Genomic DNA, 27,546 nt, shown 5'->3' on the forward strand with positions numbered 1-27,546 from the left:
ACCCTTCTCATGAGGTTATTACTAGATTTAGGTATACTTTCTTGTGAAATTATAGCAAATTTCAGCTGCAACGAATAATATTTTCCCATCACTAATGTTATAAGAAGATTAAATTATTAACATACACATGAGTTATGTGTGCAGTGTGTGTGTGAGCACGCAGCAAATGCCTGCAGTTTCAGCACTCACACACATCTGTAAATTGATGGATACAAAGGTGCACACACAGAATAATCTACAGAGAGCAGGTGGCTCCACTGTCTCTTGCCATGTCCACAGCACTTCTTTTAATCAGAACTTGGATTGAAGGCTGCCAGCCACCCAGAACAAAACATCCTTGAGTGTATCCCATTCAATCATTTTGATTGCAACTACTTAGTAAACACACCTTTCCTGGAGATACTTCATTCGGTATTTACATTTGTTATCTAACTGTTGTTTTAATGTACATTTGGGGTAATCAATAAAAATACCCAAGCAATAATCCTCTCCCTATATTTTTTAATGGCCATATTTCACTTGCAACATAAACACATCACTTAAAGCTTACTACTCATTTTTCCATTTTTCCCCCTGTGAAGGGTGTCTGTATAAATAAATGAATAAATAAGTAAATAAATATTTATTTTCGGGACTGTTTTGGCTGTGACACCCCAGCTCTCCCCTGCTTGGGGGCAGCTACGAGCTCTGCCGGCGCCGGACAAGCGTGTGCTTTTGGCAGGAGCCTGGGACCGGGACACTGCACCGGGCACCGCGCCCGCCCGCGGGCGGCGGCAGGCGGCAGATGCGGCCCCGGGCACGGCGAGGGCTCCCCGCTCCCCGCCCCGGAGCCCGCCCCGCCCCGCCCCGGCCGTCGGCGGCGGCCCCGCCCCGCGGAGGGCCCCGGGCGGGCGCGGAGCGGCGGCGGCGGCGGCGGGAGCGGGAGGTGCGCGCAGGTGGCGGCGGGGCCGTGCGGCGGCCCGAGGGGGGATGCGGCATGGCCGAGCCGCCCGGAGCCCCGCACCGCACCACCGGCTCCACCCTGCTGCACCCGCTGAGCGCGCTGCTGGGCATCCCGCTGGACCAGGTGAGAAGGCGGGAACGCCGCGGGCCCCGGCGGCATCCTCAGCGCGGATACCCGGCCGGCAGGGGCGGAGGGAGGGACGGCGGGTCCGTGGCTGTCACGCCGTGTCTGCCCGAGGGCCTCGGCAGCAGCGGTAGGAGCGGCTTTGGGCGGGGGTCGGGCTGCTGTCACCGGGGAAGCGTTTCGTTTTTCCCGGCAATGCCTGGCGCTTCTCCTGCTCTCGCAAGAAGTCGCCGCTGGACGCTGCTGGATGCTGCTGGATGCTGTCAGTCACGGTGCTGGGCTGGCTGGGGCAGAGTTTGGAATGCTTCGGGATCTCGGGTGCTGGTCCAGCCCTGGCAACCTCGTGAGGAGATGCAGGGTGCCCTGTAGGGAATCCTTGCGTTCAGGCTCTGCTTTCGTGGCTACAGGACTGTAGAAGGGAAGCTCAGAAGCTGCTTCCAGCCTAGTCCAAGTGCCTGATGGAATCTCAAAGTGCATATATGGAGATAGGCAGAGCACACAGACACACAAGTGGTCTTCTGGGAGGGCAAGTTTGCATTAAATCCTTCACAGCATTATAAATTTTTGGCTGTGGTGGTGTTTTCTAATTGTTTATAGTCTCCTAGTTAACTTTATCCCTAACAGGCAGAAAAACGTTGCTCTCCCCTACCCCCTGCCTTTTATTGTCCCTGTGCCTGCATGCACCTGCTGCCTTCCTGCATTCTTTCAGCGACAAGGAAGTTCAGTCTGGAAGTTTGTGCTGACCAGAAAAAGACTCCATCAAGCTACTAGGAAGCTGACCTGTGCTCTAAGAAACCAGGGCAGCAGAGGTGTGCTTGGTAAAATATCAACAAAAGGTTGAGATTTATTTGCTTTCTTCTGTTTGCAGAGTGAGTAGTGCTATGTATCATTTTTTACTACTGTTTGTTTTTAAAGCTGAGTAAGGAATATGTCATTTTGTAGATTAAACTCCTTCATCTAACCATGCCAGTTTTCCCTTTTTTTGACAGAAAACAGGTTTTGATGCAAGAAGAGAGATATGTTGCTCAACACTAGAACAGTCAAACAATAAAGGCCTATAATTATCTGTGAGCCATTAGATTAGAAGAAGGCACATGAATAGTGATAGCTTCTTTTTTGAGGTATTCCATGCCATGATTGATGAATACAGGAGCAGCAAAGAAGCCAGGAGTAGCAAACATTTGCTGTTCCAGCTTGTTTGTGGTGCCACAGTGTACGTACAGAGTTAGGCTGACTCAGTTCCCAAACAATGAGGTCTTGACAGACTGCAGTTTTTCTTTCTAAGCTTTCAAAGTCTTGCCCTTCCATTCAGCTGAGGTGATACAAAGATGGTGTTGTCTGTGGAGAAGATTCTTCTCATGCTCTTCTGGGCCTGAGGATGCTTCACTGTGTCTGGTTATGTGTTGTGTTTGTCCCTGGGCTCTGGTCTCATGGGTGCTGGTGCTGGGCATTTCTGTGTTTGCTGGTTTGTGTCTCAAGCCCACAGTAGAAAGCAGTGCCATGTGCTCTGGGCTCAGCAGTGTGCCTGGGCTGTGTCAGTGTGCCTGGGTTGTGTGAGAGTGCCTGGGCTGTGTCAGTGTGCCTGGGTTGTGTGAGAGTGCCTGGGCTGTGTCAGTGTGCCTGGGTTGTGTGAGAGTGCCTGGGCTGTGTGAGTGTGTGTGCCTGGGTTGTGTGAGTGTGTGTGCCTGGGCTGTGTGAGAGTGCCTGGGCTGTGTCAGTGTGCCTGGGTTGTGTGAGAGTGGCTGGGCTGTGTGAGAGTGCCTGGGTGTGTGAGTGTGCCTGGGCTGTGTGAGTGTGTGTGGCTGGGCTGTGTGAGAGTGGCTGGGCTGTCAGTGTGCCTGGGCTGTGTCAGTGTGCCTGGGCTCTGTGAGAGTGCCTGGGCTGTGTCAGTGTGTGTGCAGGTGTGGCTGCTGTCCCTGCCATGACCCTGCTGGCTCAGGTGGCACGGGGCAGCGGTGGGCCAGGAGGAACCCCCCCTTTTCTGGGGTTCATCAAGGAACTGTAGCATAGCTGCAATGAAATAGAACTTTCCTTGCCTGAAAATCCCCCTATTTAATTGTCCCTGTGAGACTATGCAATTGATATTTTTAAAAATTTCCCCCACTCCTCCTGCCCTGCTGCAGTATGCTGCTCCACGCCAAGCATCAGGGACAGGATATACCCACATTGTGGGTATGTGTGGAAGCACTGTGCCACCACTGTTCCCTCAAATTACATGAGTCTCAACTCTGACCTGCAGTGCTAAGGCCCTCAGAAGCAAAATAAAATCTTTTTTACATGACTCTTCTGCCAGGTGGATTGCTTCCCTTCCTCATAAGAATGAGAGAGTGTATTGCTGAGGCAGGGAGAATTTCAGTCACTTGCTCCTCTGCACAGAGTGGAGCTCTGTATATGAAAGACAACTTTGCCAGATCTGAATCCCATGTGGAGCAGGGGCTGGTTTTACAGGAGCCCCTTAGTGCAGTTCTGACAGGCTCTCTGTGCCTTCTGCTCAGTGCCCAGGCTGCAGCAGGGGAGGTATCTCTGCTTTGCCACTCTTGCCACATCATTATGCTTAGCCTGTTGGAGGGTGACAGCCCCAATCTCCCTCTGCTCCATGCAGCTGGCAGTTCCCCATGGCTGGCCCTGAACCTTCAAAAATGCCAGAACGTGCCTGGAGAGCAAGAGGTAGAGGTGAAGTTTAGACCCTCCAGGTCACTGTGATATGTGAAAACCATGTATGTCTGTGTTAAATGACAGAGGACTTGTCCCTTCTTTCATAGAGATGATTTTCCATGGGAACTGTGCTATGAGAAAGATTTCGCTCTGTGTAAAAGACCAGAAAAAAAGTTGAGCTGAAGGTCTGAGAAATGAAGGTTGTAATCACTATCCTTTCATGGCTGGGGCAGAAAAGCTGTGGTAATGGTACTTGGAAAATGTTTTGTCATCTCAGAAGCAGCTGTTGTGCCACTCAATATGGGAAGCATGGATGACTATGGAAATGTCGTTTACCACATTGGTGGTTTTCTTAAGCAAAAAATTGCGACTTGGTTTTAAAAGCAGCCCAGATTTACAGAGGGTGGAGCTCCTCTCTGCACTGTGTACCTGGCAGACTGCTCACATTTTGTTTAGGAGACAGTGCACTGCACAAGGACATAAAGGTGTTTTCTGCTTTAGATGCTGAAACAATCCTGATGTGTCAGCATGTATTTGCACGTCTCTTCAATGGATGATTGATCTTTGAATTTAGCACTGAAATATTATTTTTTAAGAAGTGCTATATGTGGTAACAAGATTAATGATCTTCAGAGAGGATGAAAAGACTCTCTGTATTCAATTAATTCTCATATCTCAGGAAAGCAGACTTTGAAGTTTAGCTGACTTGTGTTCTAAAAATACCTGTCTAGGTCAATGATATACCTTCAGCAGCAATTGCAAAAGAATTTTGGGGTGGTTTCTTTTCCATATCATGTATTCCCCAAATCATTGATGCTGGAATATCCTCCCTCTCATTTGCTTATACAATGACTTTTGGAAAAGTATACACTTTTTTGTTATACGTGCCCAAAATCACCAATTTTGGGATATAGTCCTCTACCATAAATCAGTGAGATATGGGAAGTTAAACATTAAACTTTTAAAACTGTAATTTATGTAAACAAAGCTCATGCATGTAAAAATACTGTGAAGAAATAAATATACTATTTCAAGACATATTTAAAGTAAATTTAATGGCATTGTTTATTCATATGTAGTTTTACCATGCTTTCCTAAGCTCTAGGCATCTTTAGACGTATTCAGGCTCTGAGGGTTAAGACACATGATTAAAAAGTTTCACTTCCCAAGGTTATTTTGTAGTATCCTTCATATGCTGGGTTACCAATTGCTTTAGAAGTAGCAACCCTAGTGCAAATGGTCAACTGCTATATAACAATAACATTTTAACAGGCCTTGTTACCCTGACCTATTGTCAGACAGTACCAAGGCTGTTAACTTTGAGGGAAGTAAGTTCAGAGGAAATTCCCCCAGAAAACTCTATGAGCATCTTCTCCTGTTTATATCAGAGGGCTTTTAATTTTGGTGTTTTCATTGATTAGGCCAGCCATGTTTCCCCAAAGAGGAAAAAAAAAGTCCACTTGAACTTAGTTTTGGCTTTGTCTGCTGGTGGGAATGAAAAATTTTTCATTTTAATTGTTTCATTGTAGGTCATTTGCATATTTATATTTTGGCAGCAGTTTAAATAAAAAAACTAACTGTGAAGGGGTTCTGGGACATGTCTCTGAATCTTGGGATAGTTGGAGTATGAAAAATGTCTTTTCACCATTCCTTAAGTTTGAAAAACTGCACAAAGCATGCTGGTGAACTGGTTTTAAAAGAAGAAAGAAGAAAAAAGTATATATATCTTTTTGAACTTTTACAAAATCAACATATATTCTGATCCCAATATCAGGGATGGTTTTGTTAAATTTTTTTCTTAACATTTTTCTTTTTTTTTCCTCTGACTTTAGTTTTACTTCTCTGCTTTCTGATTTAACTAGTCAGAAGATCTGTTAGTCCCAAGTCTCTTGGCATGACTTTTCTTATCCAGTTTTTGGGCAGTATAAAGTCAAATAAAAAGCTAACTTTCTAGGAACTTAACAGAGTTTAGTCTGTGAACTTTGAGGATCCTTTAATGGTTGTCAATAGAGACATTAGAAAATGTAATGCTGAAGAAAGAAAGGTAATTTGTCACAGACCAAAGTGAGATAACTGAAGATGGAAGTTCATTAAAGATTTAAGTGGAGATAGCATCAGGTTTTTAACTGAAAAAAGCTGCTCTGAAACTCTGGAAAAAACTGTCATGGTTGATATAACTATGCTGTATTTCAATTTCCTAATGTCATCATTGTACAATTGAAAATTCTACATTTCCATTTTGAATTGCAGCAGTATTTGTTACATTACATCCCTCCCTGCCTAACACAGTCAACTGCAAAAAAAAAAAAAAAAAAAGCCATGTAAATCTGAGTTATTTGAGAAGCAAAAAGAAAAAATGAAATTTGAATTCGACACATTTATAGAGAAATATTACTTGCATTGCCAAAACCAACTTTAATTTTGAGCCTTTCTGACTTTTGAATACTTAAGTTTTATAAAACTGTTTTCCTTGAAAGAAGCCATTAGCTTCTTACTATAATGCCATGAAGGAGAAGGCATGATGTAAAAAACAGAGGAAGAATCTTGCTGATTCTCATTTGGGTCCCCAGTTAAACAGGTGCTTGTGAACAGGGCAGTTCATAGTGCATTTGCAGTAAATCCAGTCTCTTGTTTCACCACTTGTGCAAGGTCCAGGAGTCTGTATCCTCCTGGGACAGTCCTAGGACAGAGGTGTAATACTTTCTTCCAAAGTTTAATGCCATCTTCAAAGCATTTTTTTTCCTTTTCAGGTCAGCTATCACTAACAATTGCAATAAATACACGTTCTCCTCTGCTTTGGAAATGTGTGCTGCCTTTTCCAACATGTTCTCACTGTGTTTGGCACTGTAGTCTTGAACCTTATGGCTGATGTCTTGATACTACGAGTGTAAATATTTCCACATCCCTCATGCCTTGAAAACAAAGCCTGTCCTATTAAGTTTTTTAATTTGGCAAGGGACAAAAGTGCAACTGGAATCAGCTGCTTACAATTTTCCCCTTTTTAAGCACTTTCCTTCTCATCTGTGTTAAACAAGATCTGGAAAAATAAACGTTGAAGGGCTGCATGAAGCTCCCTGAAACCTTCCCTTCGCATCAATCATGCCAGCGCTGATTTAGTGGTGCTCTGCAGCTATTTTGAGAAAATCTCAAGTAGTGATGAAAACTCTTGGGCTCCAGCCTAGGAGTCTAGGCACTGAGCACAGAGCTAGCTCTGTGTTTTCGGGGGAGCCCCTGATGCTTAGGGATTTGCTGTGCATTTGCCAGCCTGGCACAGTGTTTAATCCTCTGGCTGCTCCTTGGCTCCTGTTACAGTTCCCAAGGATGGGCAGCACTAGAGGCAGGCTTGCCAAACTGCAAAGTGCTGCTGCTAGTCCCTGGGCAGGGCAGGCTGCAGCACTGGGCTTGGCATTGCTGCAGGAATCCAACCTTTTGTACTTGTCCAAAATCAAGGAACAGGTAGCATGATTTTTAAAACGTGTCAATGGGCCATATTTTGCTTTGGAGTGAAAAAAAAATCCCTCTCTATGTTACTTAGTAGTTACAGATAACCTTGAGGGTACCAAACCTCATCTTGGATAGTCTAGTGAGGGTCATTAAGGAGATCTTCCAGAAACTCAGGCCTGCTCTCAAAAGTACAGCCTGATGCAAAAGTTTCTACAGTTAGTTCACTAATGGTGGTGAGAGTGTTTATGTTAATATATAGTTTGGACCAGGAGTGTGCTTTGGGAAGGAATCCCTTGACTGTCCCCACTGGGCACACTTTGGACACAAAGTGTCCCTGGAGCACTTACACAGGATTCCTTTCTGGGAATGTGAAGCCAGAGGATGCTGCCCAGGGACCTGCCGTGGCTCAGCTGCTGAGGGGCACACAGCCCTTGAGTCCAGGTCCTCTGACCTCAGACCCTGCAGACAATGAGTCACATGGATGAGGCACCTTGTCCCCAGCTGCCTCACTCTTCAGAGCCATTTTTGCTCCACCTCAGCACGTGCAGAGATGGACAAGGTGGAATTCTCTGACCTTCATCTGGTGGTTCCTTCAGTGAGGAGCACTGGTCAGGCTTGTTTGGTCACTGCTGAATAAGTGGAACCCAGCCTGTCCTGCGCAGGGCTCGGCCAGGGCAGCCTCTGCCGACAGAGAGAATGGCCCCTGGAGAGAAACAGCCAAGGGAAAGCCTTTGGGTGGTCCTTTTCCAAGATTGCATCAGTCTCCCTTCTAATGACCTTGATTGGGAATGTTTATCTTCACCAGTCCTTTTTTTCCCCCTGGCTTAAAGCATTTTAAACAGCTTTTGCACAATCACAGGTGAGCACAGATGCACAGCCAAAAGCACACATTCTGACATAAACGGTTTTATTTGAAGTTTTTTGGATGGGGTCTACTTACAGTATGTTTCACCCTTAATGGAGATGGGTGGAAATATTTTTCCTCTTTTGTTTTTGGCTTCCCTCATGATAAGAAAATTCCAGGCTTTACAAAACCAATCTTAATAGTGTGAGGAGAAAAACCCTTGTAAACATATTTTTGAATAAAATATGTTGAATCATTTACAAATTTCCAAAAAATTTGTTCTCAATCATTCCTCTAAATGTTAGTAAAATACCCAAATAGAAGACAATTTTTAAAACCCAAATCCAAAGTATTAACTAGACAGTTTTCCAGCCAGGAATAATTTTTATTTTTTTCTTCCACAGGAAATGGTACTCATTGTCCTGAAAATTTTTTATAAAGTTAATCAATCAGTCTGTAGCATGAGTGTTGCCATGCTATCTGGTCTGAGGCAAAACAAATACTAAACTTAAGACCAATTCATCATTTCCCTCTTTCTGGTTGCTTTGTCCTGCCTGTGCCCTCATGTCACACCCTGCAGTGTAGTGGGTGGGAAGCTGTCTCAAAGCATGTGAGCTGCCTACCTAGATGACTTCAGCAAAAAGCAAATAGACCTGAGTGGATCTGGCTGCTAAATCCCAGACAAAGACCTGGCAACCCTATGGAATAGCAAGTTTTAAATTTTTGATCAGTGAGAGATTGTATTCTGTGGTCTTCAAGTTCAGTGGGTGTGTCAGGTTGGGGACATCTAGGATGGAAAAGGGAGGCAAGAAAATACTCTTTTAAATAATTTATTTGCATTACATGCAGAATACTAGAAAAACTAAATAACCATTTCAGGCCAAGAAACAGACTTCAAATGCTGACTGTCATGAACTGGGTGAGTGTTTGCTGCTTCCATAGGCCCTGGTCTTGTGACAAAGCTCTAATTGGACTTCAGCAATTTCTTCATTTGTGGTTTCTTGTTCAAGTGCAATTCGGCCCTGGTATGCAGATAGGGCAGGAATGGGGAAGGCAAAATGACAAGGCAAAACCTAAAACAGTTGAGGACCCCCTGCTTTCAATATTTCTTAAATAAATCCTGTGCTTATTTTCATGCTCATGTATTGGTTCTAAGTAAAACCTCTTATTTTAAAGGACCACTGAGTAGAAAAGTTTTAATTTTTAACTCTTACATCTGGCTCAAATGATATTATAAACTGGTGAAAGTAAGTTTTGTTTTCCTGTTACCAGTGTGAGGTAATGTTAAAGAGAGTACAGCAGTGACTGTTCATCTCACGTGCACACACACAGAAGGCAGGTTCAAATCCCTGACTCCTAGGGTTTGCACTAAGTATTTATACCAGCAAATTCCAGCTGATGGATCACTAATTTATCTGTTCTAGAGAGAGTTTTATAATTACTCTGTTCAGTCACAAGTGGAGTTTAAGTAGTCTGACATTTACACTTCTCATATGTCAGGGTTTCTCAGGATATTTTGCCAACTATGCTGTGTTGAAATTGGAAACAAAGTATAGACAAATGGAGACAGTGACTGAGAAGGTAAAGTTCATTTTTTAAAAATTAAATTCAGTTTTTGATGGCAGCATTAGGCATCTACAGTGAGTTGTAGGCACTGTTAGGACCCACAATGGTCTTTGCCTCAATGTGTATGTTTGTGTTCATGCTAATTCTCTAGAGGCAAAAAATTGTGGTCTGTAGTTGCCACAGCAACAATAACACTGCACTCAGAGTATGGGTGGGTTTTCCTTACTTTGTACAAGAATGTTGAAAGTGTAGGCATATTGCTGTGAGACACTGTGAAATATGATAGACTCTTGAGAGAGAAAACACTTGTTTGTTTTTTGTTCAGATAATATAATCTTAATTTTGTGTTACCTTTGTTGCCACTTCTCTGATAGGGTGTTACTTCCCAATTTGCAAACCTAACACTGCAGAGAGGAAAATGGGCTCAGCAGTTTGGAAAAAGAAAGTTTCAGAGGTGTTCTGCTGATGCTAATCAGTAAATAAGATGAGGATTAGAACAAAGAATGCTCAGGGCAGAGTGACATAACTATATTTCTGTTTCATTGTGGTCAGTTTTGTCAATGAAAAGATGACTGTAGATGTTCTTTGCCATGAACCAGGATGAAAACTGGAACTAGATAAAAGAGAAAAAAATATAGGGTAAGCTTATTTTCTTAAACCTGCAAAGCAAAGTGAAGGAACAAAGAGGTTTGCTTTAGAAATGTGACTTTTAAGAGGGATCATGGTGAAAGTGTATGTGAGCAGCATGAAAGCAATGTATTTAGACCTTAGAGTAATAGAATATGTTGGAAGTTCATTTGGCTTCAATCCTTATGCCAGGGAACTTCCACTAGGCCATGTTACTCAGAGCCCCAGGTGGCCTTGGAGACCTCCAGGGAGGAGGAGTTCACAACTTTTCTGGTCAAGCAAAGAAAGGACTTATTCCCTTGTGTCTCCCAGTGTTTCTTCATGTTCAGAGAGACATGTGATAGGCTGCAGATTCATCAGTGATTAAAATTAGGGTGTTTTTCATGTGGTCCAGACCTGGCTGTGAAAGCCTTTCAACAGGAGGCTGCGAAGGCCAAGAACTTGGCCAGAGCCAGAGTGGGCTTGGATGTTTACATGAAACATGAGTTTCTAGGGTAAGCACAGCTTAAAAGAAAAACCTTTTGGAGGAACCTGTTCTTTTGCTGGCTCCTTTCAGGGCTTGTTCCCCCTCCAGGCACTGGTTTCTATCAGCCCTGCCTCTGGTGTTGCTGATGCCTTTGGGGTCCCAAATCACTGCTGACAGTCCAAAACATGGCTACTTCCATTATGGGTGGGTGGCTCTGCTAGAGTCATCATCCCCTCCCAGACCTTGACTCATGCTGGATTTATTCCTTGAGTTTCTTCACATGGTGATAATATAGCAGGAAGCACCAGATCTCTGCAGGGAAGATTAGCCAACACCCAGGAGAGGTCACTTCTCTCACATCCCACTTTCAGGCAGCCCCAGCTGCAGCTGTCCTTCTGTTTATTGGTTTATATAAAAAGTAACTGGCTCCTTATATGTTTTGAAATGTATTCCCCTGTTGGGTTATCCTCTTACTTTTCTGTTCTGATTTTTAACTGCTGGGGGATTTTTGTCCATATGCTGAGCACCTTCCCTCTCTTCAGTTCATGCTGCATATCTTTAATGCTGTATTTGATAGTTTTGTGATCTGCATATATTCCTTGAATAGATTATGCCAGCAGGTGTCTGGTGAAGTCTGCCTTCATCCTTTGATAGGGTTCTGACATCCTGATCTGTAGTCTGTTATCTACCTATTTATCAGTCATACATTTTTATGTGCACCATGAACTCAGTTGTCTAGGGGTCACAGTCTTCTTGGGTTTTTTTTTTTTGGTTTTTTTTTTTTTTTTTGTTTGGTTTTTTTTTGTGTTTTTGTTTTGTTTTTTTTTTTTTGTCTAGATAGAGTTGAGTTAGTGTTGAAATGATTATCAGGAGAAAATAGATTCTGTATCTGCCTTCTCTATTTCCTTTTCCTTTGGCACTTCAGTTTTTGAGCATAGTCACTCACTAACAAGGATGAGATACCTGCCCACTTTTAGAAGACCCTAAATGGCAGGTGTGCCTGTTTGCTGTGTCTAGGATCGTGTTTTTGCAATGGCTTGGAGAATTTCTGTCTATGAGATGGTGGTCTCATTTATTTGTTGACAGGTGGAACTAGTGGCTTGTGGCCTGGAAAACTTCAGGTGGTCTTTGGGGACCCAAAGGGGTCGCTGGTCACCTCCAGCTCCTGGATGTCCTCTCCCTCATCCCATATAAACTCTGTGCTGCTCATTGCTTGGGTGCCTCCCAGCATCAGAGAAACGGAAACCCTCCCCACATCTGAATCTGCACCTTAGTGCTACAGCAACAGTGGGAAGATCACCATGTGCATTTTGAGATAGCAAAGTTTGCTAAAAATCAGACCTGAAATGCTTTCTCAAAGTGCCTCTGAGATACCCAGATGTTAGTGGTATAAAACCTTGTGATAGGGAGGTGGAAATACATTTTGTAAGCCAGCTGGGCAGATCATGCAATGTCCTAGTTCTTTCACAGTATGTTTTTTTAGGCTTTATGTGTAAAGCACTTGCTTGAAAGGGAAATTATAATTGTTTATGCTACTTAAAGGATTGTTGAATTTCTTTTCCCTGGCTATGTTCAAATTCTTACGGTATTTTGAGAAGAGTTCACTTGGAGTTTTTGGAATTTTGTTGTTGTACTTTGTTTCTTGGATAATAAGTTGCCTGTCACTGCACAGTAGGAGCATCACTGCAATAATTTTAAAATGTAAGGACATTCTTCTCTTTTTTTTCCTAACTGTTCAAGAGGAAAAAGTGAGACTTATTCCCCTTGCCTAAGAAAAGCAAGTTAAGTTTCTGCTATTGCTGACTCATAAGCATGGCAAGAATACAAAAATACCATGATTAAGTAAAGGTGAGTGAGTTTTTTCCTCCTCATATTGCAGTTATCTTTGGAAAATATCAATGTAATAAACCAAAGCTCTGCTGCACTGCATGCAAATAGAACTACGGAGCTCCAGTGGGGGGAATGTGAAGAAGGCTTTAATGAGGCCAGGAAATTAAATATTTTTTTCTCAAATATAGTATAATGCAAATAAAATTAATTTATAGCAAAAGCCAAATATCTCTTTTTTTGTTTGTTTGTTTGCATTTCTTTATTCACCAACTGACGCTTGAGCATGCTGTGTGTTTTCCTGTTAGATTTTGTTTTGATTTGGTTGCTAAGTTTGAAAACTAGGAAATGTGGGCTTTTTTGGTTTTCATTATTTGTTTGTTTAATTTGAAGGGGCAACCCCTCAAATTCCTTCAGAGCATGACTTTTTTGAAAGGTACTGATGATTTCCAAATATGTTAGTTTAGTGGTGGTTGAGATGTTTGACTTGTGCCAAGTCCTGAGCACTTGTCATCTCCAAGTTACTTGTTTTCAGTAGTGTCTGAAGCTGAGTGCCTAAAATTAGACATGCTCCTAACTTCAGCTTTCAGACATATTTGCTGTAGATGTAAGGTGCTTGTATCAGGCACAACTAAACAGCTGGGGTTATGTTCTTGTCTTTTTGCATGGTTCACCATCCAAAATAAATGACCGTGGAGCAAATATGCTGCAAATTCTGAGCAGAAATAAGGAAGGAGAAAAAAAAGCCACAACAGGATATTGTCACTGTGCACATTTTGTTGGTGTCTTCTCTTCCTGCCACGGTTTTGAAGGGATTAAAAATAAGTCTGCAGCCCACATAAATGAAGGTTAGATAAACATGTCATATATTGAAGAACACAGGGCAATAATTTTACTTTTAAACTGTACAACAATAGGAAGGGCCAGTATTTTGTGGTTGTAAAAGTGAATATCTAGAGCTGGCAGTTAACAGAGGTTTGCAGATTCTACATGGTCACTGTAATAACAAAGGAATTAAATGAAGATAGTTGTGTTTGAATTAGTAAAAAAGAAAAAAAGCAACACATACAAAGTTCTTTGGAAATAGGCTAAAAATGAAGAAAATAGCTATCTAGAAAATCTGCTGTCCAGGAGAATCAAGTGCCTTGGGGGAAATGTGTGACTCGGCAAGCTGCTGGAAAATATAAAGTTTTCATTGTTTTTGGAAACAAAAAGAGTGAGTTTTTCTATGTCTTATGTTTGCAAATATAATTGTCTAATATAAACTGAGTTTCCCAATTAAATGGTTCTGACTAAGGTTTACTGCCAAAAAATGTGGTTGTGCATATATTTCCTGCCCTTGTGTGATGCTTCTTTTTTTCCCCATGTGAAAAACCTCTCTAACGTGCATCTGGTTGAGCTGACTGAAAATTAATTCTAAAGAAAAAAAATTCTCTGCAGATTCACTGCAGATTTCCCCTGGCCCTTACTGCTGGCTTCCCAAAAGTTTTGTGTGTCCTCTTCTGCCCGTGAAAGGTAGCTGGGAATACTTTCTGTACCTCTTTCACCAAATTCTGTTGGCTACATTAAAGGAGATTTTCTTTATTTAGAAAATAAAGCAAATCTTTATTAAGAAATAAAGATTTGCTTTATTTTGCTAGGTTGGAGCATAAGACAGCAACATAGATCTTCATCTTTCCTTGTTGATGTACCCCAATATTATGTTTCTGTGCTTGTGTGAAGCATTTGCTTTGTTCTTCACTCCCTCTGCAAGTGCTGATCCTGTGTATTTCTGAGACAGAAAACTGCTTAGTCAAGGAAGAGGACAGGAAGAAGTGAGGTTTGTAGCACCTGCTTGGGGAAGCAGGAAACCGAATGTGTTTGACTACACCCATTGTGTGGGAGCATTGTCACCCTAAAACTCTTCTACACATATCTAGCAGTAGATATGCTACCTTGCTTTTCTCCTGACTGGCATGGTTTGGGTTTTTTTTTTTTTCATTTGGTTTTGGGTTTGTGTTTTGTTTTGTTTTGTTTTATCCCAGCTCTGTTTCAGGCACTTGAAATTAGTGTAGAATACCAGCTTCTGGAATATGAAACCTTTTTATGGTGGCTTTAAGTGTTAAACCAAAATTTGAAACATGAGAAACTATGGGTCACTTTTGAAAACTTCATTTCTTACAAGTAAATGAAGTCCAGTTTCACAATCCAGGAATTTCTTTTTGCTTCTGGTAAAGTTAGTGTGTGTAGTATAAATACTGTTTATAAGTATGCACTGTACATTTCTGCACCTAACCTTACTCATCTAGAGTACTTTTACAATAGAAGTACCTGTTTTAGAGTTATGCTTTGGAATTTCATGAATTCCAACCTAGAATTGCCTTTTTTCCTCACTGAAATGAAAAGAAATTTAGATTCTGCTATAGCTCTGCTATCGAGATGAGTGTAAGGACAGATAAAATCCATCCTTTTTTCTAGCAAAGTCCATGCATAAAGTTTTTAAGCACATCCTAATAGGCTAATTTTACTGTGCCCTTGTTTTAAGTTACTATGAACATGACTTGGTATTTAAATACAGGATGTTCCAGATTTTCTGTGTTTAAGGGCCTAATAAAGGGTTACATAATACCATTGCAATTCTGAAAAGTTTAGTATTTGATCAAACCACTAATTCCAAGGATAATGTGCTTAAATTTAGCACAGTGCTGCCAGTTTCTACAGTGGGGAAAAAAACCCAACTTTCTTCTGGCATAAAATAACCTGTCAAGTTGCAACTTTTTTCCCCTTACTGATATTTGTTTCTTTCTGTTGTGTGCACTTACTGGGACATCACTGGGCTAATGAGAACAAAACTGCTCTGTTTGTATTGGTTTGTTTTTTTAAAGACCACTGACATTTTTCTATAGAATAGGAACTGAAAATAGAATTGCACAGACATTGCAGCAGCAAGAATGGGGCAAGTTATTTTAGATGTGTCAGTTCCCATTCTACTGACGGATTGCACTTTAAGCCTACTGTTTTATTTTTAAATTGATGAATATGTGCAGGCTCAAGGCTTTCATCTGGCCTGAAAGTTAAGTGTGTTTCTGAATTGGGACTTTACAAATACTGCTAAAAGGATCCTGCCATCTTTGCATTCAGGCAAGCCCCATTGTTATTTGGGGAAGATAAATTTACATTGAAGTCACAGAAGGGTGGTTGGGTAGACAAACATTTGTATGTATTCCTTCTTTGTGTTTTGCATAAATCAGCTGTGTACTTATCAGTTACACAGGCAAAATGAAAAGGTGCTTGGCTTATTGTGTTTTGCTCTAAGTTTTTAAAAACTAAACCTTTAAATGTGGTGGGAGAAAAATCAGGTCTGTGTGGATGCTGTTCTTAGTGCTGCTTCTTTGAAGTTATTTACTCAAGAATGCAGATGTAAAAACTGGGCTGAAATCTCAGGATCAGTGCTTGAGGCTGGTGACCTGAATCATGTCTAATGAGACCTGTCTTGGTCCTGCTTCCTTTTTGGTGCTGTGGTGTCCATCCATTGTCTGTGGTGGATGAAGGGACACAGTGTTGTGGATTGGGAGCTCAGCAGTGCTCTTGGAAGGTGGTGTGGAAATACCTGTTTGGGATTTGGGGCACTCATCACATCTGAAAAGACTAGCTGGAGTCAGTATCTGTTACCCAAGAATTCCTTTGTGAGAAAAAGGTGGGGAAGTGGTGTATTTAATGATTATGGATGCCAAGGATCCAAGCTCCAGATAGGTGCTGAGCTCTGCAGGTGGCTTAGAAAGAGAGGGGGAAGCAGTGCTGTGGTGCTCCCACCCTGGGAACTTCTTAGAGTTCTAGGGACTTTCAGAGAAGGCCTTGCAGGGACTCAGGTGTCTGCTTTGTTGTATCTTACTCTCCTGGAGTAGGTGTCTTCCTTGTTTCTGTTAATTTTCACTTAAGCATCTCTCTCCTAACTTTACATATGTTTAAATGGGGCCTTCTGAGCATACCTGACAGAAGAGCTAGAGTGTTGGAGTGATGTAGTGATAGAGGGTAGATGGTGCAAGATGCCATCTTTCCTATCAGAAGTACTTGATCCAAGGGACTCTTTTGTGAAGAAGCAAGGCTGGTAGTTCTGGTATTGGGTTTTTTGCTTGCTAATTTTGTTGGGATTTTTTTTGGTGTGCCAAACTTCTTGTTTGGATAACAACACTTCAGTCCTCTTTTCTTTTTCTTATTAAAATACCCTCTATACTCTGACTTCCTAGTTGTAGTTCTGCTTTTAGACATGTCTGACACGTAGTACTGTGAAATACTCCACCTGCACAGAAGTATGCAAAATTATTCTTTTAAAGTATTTTTGGACTTAAAGGTACTGTAATTAGTGTGCTGCCTCACTGCTGAGCAGTCTGAAGGAGCAAGACAGATCTTCTAATAACCTAGAGGCATTCTGTTTTAAAAGAACCACCAGGATGACTTAAGGCTCCAGATTGTTTGATTTTCCTGCTGTTCCTATTACAGGTAGGAATTAGTGCTGCCTATCTTAGATACAAGGGAATTTCATCATTTGGCATCACTTGCTGAGAGAGCAGTAATTAATGAGGTACAGGTAGTGGCAGAACATTGCTGCACAGAAATGATCATTGCTTAAACATCTGTTCAACATACAGAGTCATTACGGCTCAATGTGAGAGCTGTTGACAATGAGCTAAAGTTGTTTTTGGATCAGATCCACATATTAAATTTATCAAAGGTAAGTGTATGGGAGTGTGACTTAGCACTATGATGTAGATTTGACTTTTCAAGCTTACTTTTGACTTAAATGTTTTTCCTTTAAAATTTTTGATGACTCAGGGTTTAATCTATAACTATATTTTGTGTCCTGCTAGTGATTATTCTGCTAGTGGTTTCATAGAGGTAATCCAGAAAGAACATCTGTTTCAAGTTTACAGTCTAAATCATGGAAGGATATTTGACCCTGTAAGTAGGGAAACAGAATTTACCCAGGAAAACAGCACAACAAGCCAAAATACTGTCAGTTTTGTATATTCTACTTCACCAACTCAATTCTCTGCATGCAACTGCACAAAAAACGCCAGGGCTGTGACAACTTAGTGCTGCTTCTGAAGAGGACAATAATCTTTAATTAGTCATGCATACATGCTTTTCTCTCTCTGTCTCTCCCATGACAGAAATTCTGTTTTCAAGCCTTTGCTTCTGCCCCCCCAAAATCTTCCATAGGACTCCTATGGAAGCAGTGGAATCAGTATTTCCCCAATGTAAGTTGATTTTTCTCCTCTCTGATCCATGCTGATTGCAGTCTGCAGTGCCTGGCTATGAACAGAAAATACAGCATCCTGCAAGTGACAGTCAGTTCTGCTTCCTTTACAAATAAAAGCCTCTTTGTGCTGGCTCAGTGCACTGAGTTCTGTGCAAAGCAATACCACTGTGGGCAATAAGGGGAACTGCATGGGCCATGTTACACAAATCCTTTTCCTTCATGGAACCCTAGGTCAGAACTCTAGCAGTGGGAACATGACATGGTCTCTGTGGTACTGCCCTCCTTTTTGGAGATGCTTGTCCTCTCCCTGTGTAGAGCTAAATGATCTCTGCAGAGGATATTTGTCCTTATAGTTCATAAAAATAGTCTGGAAGATCAAAATATTTTGAGAAATTTCAGCAAGTATCGGATATCTTTGAGATCTGATTAAAGACTATTCCATCTCTCATTCTTAACATGCCCCTTCTAAATATCACACTTTTGATGTTATGAAATGCTCTAATAACAGCAGGTCTGTTTTTCAACATCAAAGTAGAAATGTCTCCTGCAAAGTGAATTTAAACATGTTGTTTGCCAGGTGTCTTTGGTTATATGTGCAAAATAATCTTTTACAGATGGAAAACAAATTACTGCATTTCTGTAGCTCTTGCTTTATTCTTTGGAAGAAAGGCATCACCCTGGAAGATGGGGCTGATCTCTGGCAGAGTGGAATGCTTTATTATGGCATTCCCTTTCCAAAATACTACCCAAGCACTGTTGTATTCCGCAGACAGTGATTTGACTTGAATTGCTATTGCTGGAAGTAGTTTCTGTTAGCAAGGTTCTTTATGCTTTTCCAAATACTGAAAAGAGCTGTCTGGTTGTCTGTGGTAAGTCTGTGAATAGAGGAGAAAGTCTAATTTACCAGATAAAAACCATGTAGCAATCTCCTAAAGTAGCTCTTAGAAGTTCATTAGTAATGGCAACAGAGTATCTTCACCATGAGATGTAATTTCATCTTTCTACTGAACCACTATGAGAGGCCTCTGTTCTTGTACTTCTGTGCAGTAAATGAAATGCAGATTTAAACCTTTATTCTCTCATTTTTCTGCTGAATCCAAGACCTAGAATAAATTAGAGGCATCTTCTGCCATATCTATAACCTGACTGCATCATCTGCTACATGTGGAAGTGGACATGGACCTGATGCTGGCTGGGAATATTCTGACAGCCTGGCTGTGCTCAAACACACTTGTATCTCTCTCTGGGAATGTGTCTGAATGTGCAACATGCCTGGTTTTTATCCACAGACTGTGTGCTCTTGAGGACACACCAGCACCCTGTCATCAACAAGGGGCAAGTTAGCAGTGTGACTCCTGTTAGTGATTGTCAGAGTAACAGCATTAACAGGAGTTTTGCTTACAGAGGATGGTCTGGTTTGGGTAATGGACTTAATAGGCATTTGGAGTTTGGAGAGAACTGTGTGGTCAATTTATTATATCCTCCTAGATTTTTGGAAAGTGAGATCAAATTTTCTTCAAGCCTAAGGGAGGAAAAATGTAGTAGAGGGAAAAGAAAGTGTTTTTGTGGTCAAAACAGAATGCAGGATATTTCCTTCTGGTGCTTAACTGTAAGGAAATGGTTAAAAGCCCTAAAATAAGAGGCTATGTGTTTGACCTTAACTATCTCTTCCTACAGTGTGATCTAGGAACTCTCAACTGTGTATTGCCACTTTTTTAAACAGGGAGATTTGCAGATGCAAGGCTTATGGGGTGAGCAGAACTGAAACTTCCTGAAGTGGGTTATCAGTAGCCTACCTTCAACTACAAGAAGTAGTGACCAAAAGTCTTGGTAATGATTTGGTTTAAAGGTGTATAGTCAGATTTTGTCTCCTCTCATATTTTCTGTTTCCCATCTCAAGAATTTCTAGCTAGGAAATGCACTTTCTCTTTTCTCCTTTTCAGATTTTTGTGGGATTTTTTCTCAGTAATTTTTCAGTGTACCAAGCAACACTTTACCTCTCTCTTTGGAAATCCTCTATGGCTCCATGGCTTTCCTGTTATAGGGATTTGACCAGTTACTACTTTTGTTTGAGTTTGATTTTTCCTCCTCAGCCTTCACCATGGAGCCAGTTTGCTCCCAGCACAAAAAGTGATAATTGCTTCTATTCAGTGTTATCGACATCAGGCTCATGTCCTGCAAAGGGTGAAATTTTTAGATGCACCTATTTAACTCCAGGTATTTGGAACCTTTATTTTATGATTTGCCAACTGGCATTTGCCCTTAGAAGTGCCCACTTGCAAATGGTTAATTGGATCAAATAAAATACTGAGCAAAAAATCATATGGATTTCCTCTTAGAGTGGTTAGGAAGTTGAGGAGATGACTTTGCTATGTGAAAGGCCCTGCCTGTTGATGGAGATGACTGAAAAGGTGATTCCAATCCCTAGGAGTTAGTGTTTCCCCTTTACACATACCACTCCAAAGTTTGCCAAGTTTCATCCTGTTAAAAATGGGAGAAGATACAACTACTCAAGACAGATGGAACTGACCTTTTATGTACTTTGAGGGATTGGATTACAGCATAATCCAATAGGGGGATCTTGAAACCACTGTGTTTGGCTATTTTTGCATCAACATCGTGGGTGCTTGGTGGGTTGGTTTGACCTGATTGCTAACTTTGTGTAAAACTCAGATTTGCTATCTAAACATCACTGCTAAGTTATTGCTACTACAGAAAGAAAACAGGGAGGAACTACAGTTTCTTTTTTTCCTTTGTTGTTCATACCTGCTCTGGATCCATCAAGCCTTTTAAAGTTGAGACTAATAAAGGATTAAAGGCTTAATTAAGCAGACAACAATAATGATCGACTCGGTTGTGCTGGAGCTGTTCCAGATTTTCTCTCTCTCCGAAAGTGTGGATATCTTGTTTCTGCATTGCAAGGCTGTCTCCAGCTGGCTGTGGCTCAGACACAAGACTTCCAGATGTCGATGCAGAATACTGTGATGAGACTGCCTTTCTGTCTTCCAGTGTTTAATCATGGAAAATGAAAGGAAGATACTGTCTTCTTTTGGCAGCATATCATGTGCTCTGGTTCCTAATTTTATTACATCTTACTCTCTAGAGCATGGAAGAAAGTGACTGTAAAAAGCAAAGGTGTTCCCTTTCTGCTAGCAAAGATGAAACAAGATGTGCAAAATTTTGGTGGCAACACCAAAGAGATGTGGCTAGCTAAAAACACATGTCAAATGACTTGCAATGCTGTAAAAGGTTAATTGGCATATAATTTTTATTTCCGTGTTGTTTTTGCCTGGACACCATTCATCAGTTTTCAGAAGCTCTGAGTTTTCTGTTTATAAAGTGTTTCTAGCAACAGTGGAAATTGCCAAAAGTATGAATCCTTTTCTCTTTGGAAAGGGAAAGGAAGGAAAGTGTGACTTAGTTCATTTGTGATGCAGCACATTTGTTAAATTCTTAGGGATCTGTTTACTTGGATGCCTTAAGTATGTAGAATGAAGAATAAAACTAATGTCAAATGGAATGCAGTAAAGTCACTGTCAGATGAACTGTCAGCCTTTGTGTGCATGCATGTGAACACTGCATGTGTTTGAAATGGTACCTAGAAATTACTAAATAGAGGAGGTTATATGAAAAGCTGCTGCATCCCTCTATTCCCTTGTGTGGTATTGGTGAACTATGAATTGCACACTCTGAAGGTACATATCTATAAGTAACCTGAACAGAAAGAGAGATAATAATTGTTTTCATTCTTCCTCTCTAAGTTTCCCAGGCCTGAAGCTTGGGAGAATTCTCTTCGACTGAACTGAGAATCTCCACAATGTAGAGCAGAGCAAGTCTGGTCTATTGCCAGATTATTGCTTGCTGAGTGCATTGGGTCTGTGATGTTTGGCTGCTGTGCAGGAACAACCCTTAGAAACCAAAAACTCATTGAAACATAAGGGTGATGTTTTGGCCTGGTACAAGGTTTTGCACCGACCCTTGCAAAAAGAGCTCAGAGTCTTGGTTAATTGTCTTGGTTAATTTGCACAACAAAATGAAGGTGTGACAGTGGCATGGTTGGTAGCACAGGTAACACATACTCAAAGGCCAAGGCAAGCAAGAGCATGTGTATGTGAGGCTGCTGTGATGCTTGTGATGAAGTCTCTGCCACTTTTTTGCTGCTGCTGCCACTGTCATTCCCTGCCTTAGCTGTTTAAATAATGTTAAAGTGTGTCTGCTCTGGGTTCTTGCACTTTCCTTATGCTATGTGTGTGAACCTCTGAGATCCCAGCATCATTAACATCTCAAACTGGGCTTACAAGAGGCAGGTGAAAGTAAAAAACAAATGCCTGCTTATCGTGATGGTTTTTCCTGGTATAAAGTTTCCGTGAGTGGCACTGCACAGCGGGGAGTATTGTCTTTCAAACAATCAACCACATCAGTTTCTGTGAGTCTTTGCACTATCCTTCTTCACACCAGATCAGAGAAGCTCTGCATGCCACAGAGTTGAGCTGCACTGGATGTGCCAGTGTGACCCCAAGCTGGAGCAGGATGGGGGGTATTAAGGGTCACTGAATTGTCACTGATGAGTTGGCACCCATCAGTCTTCTCCCTTTGAAGGAGAATCATGAGAGTCTCTACCCTCTTTGGAATATACTTTGCTGTCTTCTGCTTTGGGTGGTGAGTATTTAGTCACCATTTAGACAAGACTTGGGTAAAAATAATTTTAAACTTCACATCAGCTCTTTTGGATTACATTTTTTTAATCTGAAGGCTCTTCCACTTGCTTGGAAAGGATGCAGTCAGAGCAGCCCTGTAGGAGCTTCAGCGGTTTCTGCTGCACCTCTGTCTGTGGAAGGGTGGGAGCAAGGTGTTAGCATTTTGAATGTAACTCTATGGTAACAGACAAGTTCAGGACTTCTACTACAGCATCTGGGTTTTGTGAGACCAGTGCAATATTGTTCTTTTGTTCTTTTTGTTCTACAGATCTTGCACTAAAAATGAAAATTACTTGCTTTGGTTATAATTCTGTGATACTATTTATTATAAATGCTGCTTGCTTGCATGAGCAAGAAATAAATTGATATTGTCTCTGCTCCAAACAACTAGAATTCAACATACCTAAATATTTAAATTATTGCATTATTCTATTGCATGACTGCCTGCATCACTGAAATAGAGCAACTGCACCAATGAAGCCAACAAACCTTTAATGGAAGCATTTTCATGAACAGCCAACACCATGTTGGATGTAGTCCACCAGAATAAAAGCACTTTGGGGCTATAGTATCTTGTTAAACACATTGTAAATGTTTTTGACAAGAAGCCTGGCAGAATCCAACCAGCCCTGGACAGCCAGCATGTCAGAGCATTTCTGAGTGAGATGTATTATCCTGTCCTGGACTGATAGCTTCAGATAATCCTCTAATCCATGTGATTGCTTAAATGTTGCAGCCTGCTTAGTTTTGCTTGGTCTGGGATGACTTGCTGCTGGAGAGCTCAGGGTGAATTAAAAAAAAAACCCAAAAGATTAAAAAGAGAAAAAGCAAAAATCAGGACTGAGACACTCTGACTGAATAAATGAATTTACCTCCAGCTGTCCAGGGTCCAGGCTGGACTTAAGGATGTTGTATCCCAGTGGTGTATTTGCTCTGTTAGAGACAGCTCCTGGCTCTGTTTTGACTGTGACTTTGATCTGTTTTTCCTCTGACTTCTGGGATTTTTGCTGAGGCTGTCAAAGAGAAGGTGACTTGAAGAAGGCAACGTGATGTCAGTTTTGCTCTGGAGGACACTGAAGCTTTTGCATGTCCTTGTGTCTGACAAGAGCAGCCTCTACTCCTGTCCTATTTCCCCTCTGCATGTCTTGTGCTCCCACTGCCATCTGTACCTCCTTGCAGCGAGGCCAGACTGATTTTCACATGCAGTAGCCAAAGAACATTTGAGAAGCATATTCCTTTAGGTGTCTGCTTGATGGTAGTGCAAAGTTGTTTGCTTCGCACTCAAACCACAAAACAATGGAGAATTGGAAGGTCTGTGTGGAAGATGCTGTGGAATGGAGGAATTCAGCTAGGGTGGCTGCCCTGTTCTCACTGCTAGTGAACAGTGTCACATCAGGATTGTTGATTTTGCCCTTGTGTTGAGGTGGGGGACAGTCAGGTACTGGGGTAATATTTCAGTCCCAGACTGCTTCCTGGCCCCTGCCCCTCGCCAAGAGCTCTGAGAAGGGGAGTGATGTGCCCTGCACCTGGGCCAGGCTGGCAGCAGAGCAGAGCCTTCCTCTGAGGAGAGTGAGAACCACCAGAGCCCAGCTGTACCCTGGGGCAGCTGGACCTGACCTTCCTCATCTGCTTCTGCTTCAGGCTGTGTGCCTGTTTAATTCCTTCTGTCACTGGCCAAGAAAAGTTACCACATGAGTTCACAAGGGAGAATGTTGAGAAGGGAAAGATTCCTAGCTCATGATTTCGTCCCCTTTCCTTACCTCTGCTTTTAATTTTTCTGAGAACAGAGAGAATCCTCCCCCTCCTCCTCCTCCTCCAAGAATCAAAACAGTTTTTTGTTTTGCTTGTCTTTTACAGATCAATTTTGTAGCCTGTCAACTGTTTGCACTTTTGGCTGCATTTTGGTTTCGTATTTACTTGAGTCCCAGTCATGCCAGCTCTGCTGTTCGCCACGCATTTGCCACCCTCTTTGGAATATACTTTGCTGTCTTCTGCTTTGGGTGGTGAGTATTTAGTCACCATTTAGACAAGACTTGGGTAAAAATAATTTTAAACTTCAGCTTTTTTGGATTACATCTTTTTAATCTGAAGGCTCTTAATGCTACCTTAAAAAAATATCCTAACCAACATAACCATTCCAAACCCTCAAAGTAAAGTGACTCATAAAAGTATTTTTAAGTGAAGTATTTAATTTAATTTGTGATGTTTGTTCTGTAATTTAAGGCCACACCAGTCTGCTGTGAAGATACCTCTTCTGGAAAAGATGTATCCAACTTGAATGTGCACTTTGAGCCAGGCTTCTCTTTCAGTTAAACACATGGATAATATCTTTTTAATTAGTATCAGTCGTGTTGGATAGTCAGATGTCCTGTGGTAATCCATGTTTACTGGTAGCCTGATATGACATCACATTGATGTCATTTGCGTGGAAAAATATTCTCTTGCTCTGAACTGCCAGCACTTCCAGATAAAATAGCAATTATCTAAATACTCACTTTGTTGTCTTCAAGGTATTCCATTCATCTTTTTGTCCTGGTGATGATGAACTATGGCATTATGAATATGGCGAGTATTCCCAACATTCACAGGTGAGCTGATGTGGCTGCAAGTCTACAGCTGCCCCTCTGATAACTTCTCTGCTTTCAGGGAGAATCATGAGGAGTTTTTAGAACCACCTTTTCTTCTTTCCTTCCTTTCTTTTCTTTCCCAGTTATTTGCAGGAGCTTTGTTCATGGAGTTACAGAAGCAGCTGTAATCTCAATTTGTGGTTTTTTTGGGTTGATGTATTGCATTTTCCTATGAAATCACTGGCCTCAAAAATTGACTTTTGCAAGCATAATAATTTATGGACAAACCTTTGATTTTTTAAACATAATGAAGTCATGTTCTCCTTGGTCTTGTATTCTTCCAGATTGCATTTTATAATCCTTTTTAATGTGTTTTCCCCATTGCTGTTTGGCCTTTAGGTATTTTCCACTTATTCTTGAGTTAGGTTGTTCAAATAAGGTCACCGATGCAGCTTAGCTTAGTGATTCACAAAATGAGGTCTTGCTTTTGGTACTGGGCTTTGTGAAAAAGTAGAAAATACCAGAATTGTTATTGCTTCAAGCAGAAGCTTATGGTTTGGGTGTGTGACAGGTGTTTTCTGTCTCTGCACTGTCTGGCTGTCTCTGTAGCTGCTGCTGAAGGCTCAGAATCAACATAAATCTGGGCTGGGGAATGGAAACCCTTTCTTCACTTGCCTTCAAGGCCAGGGCTGTCTGAGAATCTGATGGTCTGATAAACCTGTCACCTTCCTTTTTTTCCTGAGGAGGCCCCTTTCTAATATCTAAATGGGAACCCTACTTATGATTTTTCTAATATTATTCAGAAATGTGAACTGTAAAAAGCAATCCTGTCTACAGCATTTTGCACCAGCAAGATAGGGAATTAACGAGGTATTTTTTTTTACCCTCTCACAGAGTGCAAAGCCCAGAAGTCTAGAGATAATTAATAATGTCATAAAAAAGAAAGGTAATTGGACAGTGTTTGTTAAAGGAATGCCATCCAGAGACCAACCTAAAAAGGTCTTACAAATTTGTATTATGGTTTCCTGGTCATTGTCCCTGCCTGTCATTGAGGGAAATGCAGGAGTTCGTGGCTATAGATCAGAAGAACCAAGTCTACAAAGGAATCATCCACTAGTTATTTACATCTTCCCAGACAAGGTGGGGTGGTGATAAGGAAAAGGACACAGCTTCAGAGGGAAACCCCCTCACTCTTCCTCTTTAGCTAATTAGCCACCGTGGCTAATAACAAAACAGCTTTATACTGAAACACAGATCAAGCCAGTTCATATAATGTCACCCATTGCTGCAAGACAAGCAAATGTTGATTTGAGTCAATGTGAAATGTCCATCCAACCTGCTGAAAAACCTCAGGAGTTCTGAGGGAGGATTGGGTTAGGGCTTTTCTATTGTGTTCTACTAGCCATAGCAGTGTGACTCAAAGTGCATCCACATTGTTAATTTTGGCAAAGTAACAATGTTTTCAAACCAGATGAGAGTAAGCTTGAACGAGTCCACTTTAGGGTCTCGACCTGTTCATACAGAGGAGCAGATCCCTCAGAGTGGGGCTTCAAGACTTGCCTCTTTATTTCCCCAGAAAAACGCAGTGGAAGAGAACAAATTAAATAAACTGCCTAATTTAACCTTCATTCTCTTTTCCCTGGTTATTTTTTGCTAGTTTGCTCTCTGGTGAAGCTGCTAGCCTTCAAGGCCTATAAATGGACGAATTAATCCAGCATCAGAAATGCTCCCAGCTGCAGCAGCAGCTCAGTGTATCTCTCCCTGCTTGCCCCCTGTTTCAATCTAAGTGCTTTACACCTCAGCATGGGGAATTATTTTAGATCCTTCATCCTATCTCTTGCTGTTACATGTCTGACTCGCCTTTGGATGGATGCTTGCCATTCTCCCTTGATGAGAGGGGAACCCAAGGACCTTGCTGAGGCAGGACTGGATGCTTGACCCAGATAAAATTCGATAAATTCTACTCTGAATCTCCTGAAGAATCTGTCATATCCCTTCAGTCTGCCTTTCATCCAGCTGTTTGCTGTGGGCCACATGACCTGCAGGTTGCCTTGTGATCCATCACTGTCACTCACACTGCAGCTTATTAGCCCCCAGGGAGGAAAAACTCATTTCTTTTAAAACCAGCCATAATTTGACAAAAGCCTGGCTCTTTTTCAGTTGTCTGCTGCCTGATCCTCTTGTCTGATTTCACCTTTAGTTCTCCCCTGTGGTGGGTGCTCTCATGGGTCCAAGAAGGACCCTCTTGGCAATGTGTGCTGACCAGCCCCCGAGGCTCAGCACTACCAGGCACGCAGGATGTGCCATCTCCTCCTGTAGTCTGTTGCTCTTTTCCTCTTCTGCCCTGCATGGATACCACAGAATAATAACCTCACCTATGGAGGACACCAGCAGACCTGGTCCTGGCCTGTCCCTGGGGTGCCAGCCTTTCATTCTGGTGTCCCAGCTCTCTCACCATTGCATGGTGTAATTTGCTTAATGTGTCAGTCTTTCTCCAAACATCCATCCAGTTCCTTCCTCCCCAGAATCCTCTTCCTTGCTCATGTAA

General features: G+C 41.8%; 1 protein-coding gene across 1 annotated transcript in view; it reads left to right on the forward strand.

Moving 5' to 3' along the window:
* Positions 1-959: 959 nt before the first annotated feature.
* The window catches only part of MBOAT1 (membrane bound O-acyltransferase domain containing 1), a 56,541-nt gene continuing 29,954 nt past the window's right edge, over positions 960-27,546 (forward strand). The window contains exons 1-3 of the mRNA XM_066558034.1: positions 960-1,066; positions 24,289-24,434; positions 24,942-25,019. Of these exons, the coding sequence (XP_066414131.1) occupies positions 977-1,066; positions 24,289-24,434; positions 24,942-25,019 (314 nt within the window). The 5' untranslated portion in view covers positions 960-976. The remainder of the gene's footprint in view (positions 1,067-24,288; positions 24,435-24,941; positions 25,020-27,546) is intronic.

The sequence above is a fragment of the Molothrus aeneus genome, chromosome 1 (genome assembly GCF_037042795.1).
Source record: "Molothrus aeneus isolate 106 chromosome 1, BPBGC_Maene_1.0, whole genome shotgun sequence".
Classification (NCBI taxonomy): domain Eukaryota; kingdom Metazoa; phylum Chordata; class Aves; order Passeriformes; family Icteridae; genus Molothrus; species Molothrus aeneus.